The 6,081-nt window shown below is 39.6% G+C and overlaps 1 protein-coding gene across 4 annotated transcripts in view; it reads right to left on the bottom strand.

Moving 5' to 3' along the window:
- Positions 1-1,349: 1,349 nt before the first annotated feature.
- The window catches only part of BDNF (brain derived neurotrophic factor), a 53,389-nt gene continuing 48,657 nt past the window's right edge, over positions 1,350-6,081 (bottom strand). For 2 of the 4 annotated variants that reach the window (XM_011362568.1, XM_011362567.1), the window contains exon 2: positions 1,350-5,055. In XM_011362568.1, coding sequence (XP_011360870.1) covers positions 4,291-5,034 — 744 coding nt within the window. In that variant the 5' untranslated portion in view covers positions 5,035-5,055 and the 3' untranslated portion in view covers positions 1,350-4,290. The remainder of the gene's footprint in view (positions 5,056-6,081) is intronic. The other 2 variants (XM_011362565.2, XM_011362569.2) reach the window with 1 other exon arrangement.

The raw sequence follows: 6,081 nt of genomic DNA, 5'->3' as shown, positions 1-6,081 counted from the left end.
GAAAAATAATAGATCAAAGCAATGATCTAGGTTATTTCTAGGCATCTTAACAATCAAACAGGTTTCACTGCTCGTATGCAATGAATAGAGTACAACATGGCTACTCCCATTAACTTTAAGTTGGTTAATTTAGTATATGCCTCCATTTTTTTTCTCTCTGACCTCATCTTCTAATGAAACTTATCATGTTTACCAAACTCCTTTAACTTCAAGTAATTTGAATCTCACATTTTATTCTCATTCCTTTTATTCAACCCTTTCAAAAATATTTTAGTCTTCCTCAATCATGAAAATTGATTAAGCCTTGAAGTTTCCCAAAGTTCTGATTTCATGGCTGGACTCATGACTTGACTGGCAGTCAGGGGTTTCCCTTAGAGTTTAGAGTACTTTGCAAACTTACTGGACAGATTACGATCGAGTAATTCATCTCATTCAATCTGCTCTTCCATATACATAACACAAGTCAATGTTTGACTTTCTTGATCCTTATTTATAAGACAATACAAGAGGAAACCATGTGTGTATGTTTGAAATAGAAATGATACATTGCACAGATATAGTTCACCACGTTCTGGGATGGGTTGACAGTGTTCAAATGGGAAGTCGGAAGAGTAGGAACAGATGCTTTTTTTCCTTAATGGCTCTTTCTCTAATTTAAAATCCTTCCATTTATTTCCCTAAGATTTAGTGATAACTTTAAACACTTTAACTAAATTACCCAGCGGCTTGGCAGCCATCACAGAGGCAAATCTTTTTAGAAATCCTAGCAATCTGTTAGATCTTGGGTACTGTGATATAAAATCTGTGTGGCTCCATGAACGAAAATTAAATCAGTGCAATGGATACAAATACATAATGCATATGGCACCATCTCCAAACTGAGGGTACATGACCTGCCTCTAAATATTGAATTTCTATATCTTTTTTCAGTCATTGACTTTCTAAATTTGGGCCAATTTATTCTCATTATCTGTGAGTAAACCTACTTTGATTTTTTTTTAACAGTTATTTGATAATCAAATAGAGCCAGCCAGCCCTGGATCCTGATGTTGCTAGGATACACAGTTTGGTACTTGATGAAAGTATATCACTTCAAAGGGGAAAATTTTCAAGTGTCCTAGAAAATGACACTTCCGTCTTCCACTGTGGAAGACAGGCTCAATCCTAGAGCTTCTTGGAAGCTCTGCAGGACTGGCCTCCCGTGCTTTGACATAAGCATCCTCTCTGAAGGGCTGTACAAGTACTAAAACTCGTCAGGTTGGTCTTAAAGCAAGGAACACACGTATTTATAAAAAAACACGTTTTCGTATTTGTTTTACAGTGAAGAGAAAAAACCCAGAACCCCCAGATTTTATGTACTTTGAAAATATATTTAAAAACATTAAAAATTCTATATTTAAAACATATATTATATGTTAATTAGTACACTTAAATAGAACTTGTATTTACAATAGGCTTCTGATGCGGTTAAGTTTTAATGCCAATTTTTTCAATAACATAATTATATAAATATACTAAAATACAATAAATATTTTTTTTTGTTTTACATGGTGAATAATATCTTTACCATAGAGAGAACAAGGCCACAGACATTTACTTACATTTTCAATGGGAATCACCATAAAAAAGCAACAGGCCTGCTGCCATGCATGAAACACTTCTGCCACAAAGAGACCACAGCAAGACTTTTAAAGAACAAAACGAAACGGAACGAAAATGAACAGCAACAGAGAAAGATTTTAACAAAATAAATCTTAGGTCAACATAAACCAACAAGCGTGTGATTGTGATGTATCTTGTTGGATAAGAGAGAGCCACTGACCACACGATTGCTGTGTCTCCTACTGGACCACTTAACAGATTTGGTTTTTGCAGTACTTTGAGACTGTGATGGGGACTTTTTCTTTTTCAAATAATTTTGTCCCTCAAAACAAAGCTGCAAAAAGTTAACATACAGCAGATATTCCAAGTATTCATTACATGTTAAAAATAATTACAAAGATAGTATTTTCAAACAGCACAAATCTATGCTACATAAATTCTTCCTTCTTCTAGTGGCAGGTATTCAGATGGTACTGTAAAAGATAGTCTCGTTCTAAATGAAAAGACTGAACAAAGAGAAATAACTTGCTGACAGTGTCCCTCGTTCCCTGGGTCATGGTGGATCTCCTCTTTTGCTTATCCCTCAACCTACTAAGATGCAGCAATTTCTTGAGGCTTTCTGATACTCAGGGACACTTTCGGATTTGGGCAGTGGGCTGAATGGGCTTAGCACTAATTTTCATGGGGGGTCCATTTTTCCCAAGACCACTATTCCAGGCTCCCAACTTGACTTCTTGTAACCCAAGATGGCAGAGGTGAGGCAGGGACTCTCTTCATGAACAGACAGGATGAGACAGGAGGTTGCTGTGGCCTTCCCTGGGGAGCAAAACCTTGCCAGCTCTGTCCTGGCCTCCTCCATTGAGCAAGGCACCTTCAAGTCTTTGGTGTGCTGGATGTGCAGACACCTTCTCAAAGTCTTGTCTCTGGACAAGATTTTTTTATCGGTAGCCTTGATCATCCAACCTGAGTTTTGGGGCCTTGTCCTGTTCCCTTCCCCCTTACCAAAAGTTCTCAAAAGATAAAACCCTGGTTTCCTCAAGTCTGATTTCAAAGAAATAAGTGTTCAGGTAGCAAACATCTTGTAACTCATCACATCGATCTCATGATTATAATGTCCCATTTGTTTCTGAACCTGCTCCAGGCTAATCCAGCTTTATGCAAAATTATCCAGGGGTGGAGAGTGTTAAGTAGGCTTGAGCGTGGTCCTCCAGTGAGAACCTCTTAGCACAATTAGATAATGTAGGCACTTAAAGCGTGAGGTCCAAAGCAACTTGACACATGTCATTCCAGAGCCACCTCTGAAGGGCCCTTCAGAAGCCTCCCTTTTGGAATGTCTCAAGTACCATTCCCCACCCCCACCTAGACCTCAGGATGGCCACTCAGAAATTCCTCTTGCACCGCCCGGAAATGATATATCAGCTCCACATAGCCTCCATATGGCTGTTCAGTCTCATTTCACTGGCAGTGTGGACTCCTGTTCTGATCTAGGCGTTTCTGGGTCCATACAAAACACCACCTTTTGCTCGCAAGACATGTTTAAGCCTTACCATGATTTTTCTTTTTGAGCCTTACAATGATTTACCCAAATAGTAAAAAAAAAAAAAAAAAAAATCTTAATTTTTGAGTTATTTTTGGTTGTTTTTTTTCTCTTCTAAAAGAAAGAAATCACTGTTTTCTATGCTTATGAGTGCCACGATGTGGCAAAATTTGTTCACTCGTTCACAGCAGCGGTAAAATATTTCAGAGCGCGGAACTGATTTTTCTTAAGAGAAAACAAAACAAAGAGGAGACCGAAGGGGGAGGGGGGGAAAGAATGTGCTCTAAGTAAAGGCAGGTCTTTCCGACAAAAGAAGCTTTCCCTGACCAAGGCCCAAAGGGTGAATGAGAGCCTCGGAAGTACATTACGGGAACTGGAGTGAGCACTTCATTCGGTTGCCTTATTTTTATTCACTTTCCAGTCATCTGATTGATATTGCAAACAAATTTACAGCAGACAAATGAATCTTTTATCAACCAGAATATATATATATATATATTGAAGAAATTCTTTCCCCATCCCTACTCCCAGTGGGAACTAAAAACAAAAACAAAACAAAACAAAAAACAAAACAAAACAAACAAAAAAACACAAAACAAACAAAAAATAGATCCCTCCCATCCCTCATCCCCTAAGCCAGTAAAGCGATGACAACAGCACCTTGACACTGTTTTAATTCCAATGCTATCAGAAGTTTAAAAGCAGTAAAACAGATATAGTACTAACAAGAACGAAGATACTTACTGTCTAAAATGTAAACGGAATGTTTTGGTTCAAATTTTTGTTGATTTTTTTTTTTGTCTGTTTTCTGAAAGAGGACAGTTTATTATCAATTCACAATTAAAGCAGCATGCAATTTATTATTATTTTTTTTAAAACTTTTTACGTTTTCAATTCTTGGCAACGGCAAAAAACCACAACATTATCGAGGAATGTAATGCAGACTTTTTAAAGTTGTGCGCAAAATGACTGTTTCCCTTCTGGTCATGGATATGTCCAATAAATAGATTGTAGAACCACTGTACTGTATAAACTTCATTTATACATGCAGTTCATAAAATTATTTTTTTCTTAACTGAATAATTTACCCTGTTATGTATATATACAAATAGATAATTTTGTCTCAATATAATCTATACAACATAAATCCACTATCTTCCCCTTTTAATGGTCAATGTACATACACAGGAAGTGTCTATCCTTATGAACCGCCAGCCAATTCTCTTTTTGCTATCCATGGTAAGGGCCCGCACGTAGGACTGGGTAGTTCGGCACTGGGAGTTCCAATGCCTCTTGTCTATGCCCCTGCAGCCCTCCTTCGTGTAACCCATGGGATTGCACTTGGTCTCGTAGAAGTACTGCTTCAGTTGGCCTTTCGACACAGGGACTTTTTCAAGGACCGTGACCGTCCCGCCTGACATGTCCACTGCAGTCTTTTTATCTGCCGCTGTGACCCACTCACTAATGCTGTCGCACACGCTCAGCTCCCCGCGGCGGGCGGGGTCAGAGTGGCGCCGGACCCTCATAGACATGTTTGCAGCATCTAGGTAATTTTTGTATTCCTCAAGCAGGAAGAGAAGAGGCGGCTCCAAAGGCACTTGACTACTGAGCATCACCCTGGAAGTGTACAAGTCCGCGTCCTTATTGTTTTCCTCATGGGGCCGAACTTTCTGGTCCTCGTCCAGCAGCTCTTCTATCACGTGTTCAAAAGTGTCAGCCAATGCTGTCAGGCCTCTCGAACCTGCCTTGGGCCCATTCACGCTCTCCAGAGTCCCATGGGTCCGCACACCTGGGTAGGCCAAGCTGCCTTGTCCTCGGACGTTTGCTTCTTTCATGGGGGCAGCCTTCATGCAACCGAAGTATGAAATAACCATAGTAAGGAAAAGGATGGTCATCACTCTTCTCACCTGGTGGAACTGTGGGGAGAAAGCAGAAATAGGACATAAAACTGGTTAGGACTTTCTTTTGCAGGATACGACGCAGCCCATCTGATTGTAATTCTAGGCCATTCTGCAAGGTCAAGGTTTTTTATGTATTGGTGATAAACTCCAGCTGTACCAGACACAAGTTAATGTCAGTAGTGTGCTGTATGTGGTTTAATATAAACCAGAGGCGTGCAGTGTTTTCTCCGAGATTTAGAATATAAACCCAAGATTAGATGGAGTCTAAGCAAGTGAAAAAATTGTGGCTTCAAGTTCTCCTCCTTCCTCTCGCTTTAGCAGCTTTGTAAGTTAAATTTTTAATGATCTCTGCTCAGGCTGTCACAAGAAACACAAAATCAGAAATGTTACTAAGCAACAACTGCAAGTGTAATAGTAATTTTTTTTTCAAGTTAGCAATATGGTACTATTGCAGCAATGTGTGGCAGGAACGGTAGTGACCTGGGGGTTCTGAGTGGGCCTTTCTAGCTATGTGATAACTAGACATGAATAGCACAATAAAATAGAAGTCAGGAGGGCTATAAGGAGCCCTTTCCTTGACTTTTTTTCTCCCACAGAGATAATCTATTAGAGCAAAGAAGATGGGAGTGATCCTGTTTTACAGATAAGGAAACCAAAGGCCGTAGAGGACTTGCCTCGTGCCACAAAGAAAGTTCATATTAGAATTCGGGACTCCCAACCCCAGCTCCAGTATTTTCCCACTATACCTGGGTGGTCATAACCGAAAATGTTTTGCTTATTTCCAAACAGAAATCATTTTCTACACATTGATTTTAATGACGTGTGTATGCCTGGGGCCGATATGAAAACAATGTGTCTGCTTAAGAGAGAACTGGAAAAGTCAGCATTAAAAAGGTATCGAAGTCAATTTCAAATGCCTCCCATATGCGGATCCACATTTATCTCCTTAACTCTCTGAGCCCTTCACCCCTTGGCTTTTCTGGCTCACATACAGACACATCTAAGAAAGCTCAGCTTCTTTTTCATTGGAAATGGGGGCCT

Source organism: Pteropus vampyrus, unplaced genomic scaffold (genome assembly GCF_000151845.1).
Source record: "Pteropus vampyrus isolate Shadow unplaced genomic scaffold, Pvam_2.0 Scaffold76, whole genome shotgun sequence".
Lineage (NCBI taxonomy): Eukaryota > Metazoa > Chordata > Mammalia > Chiroptera > Pteropodidae > Pteropus > Pteropus vampyrus.
Note: the sequence above shows the minus strand (reverse complement) of the source record. Positions and strands in the feature narration are given on the sequence as shown.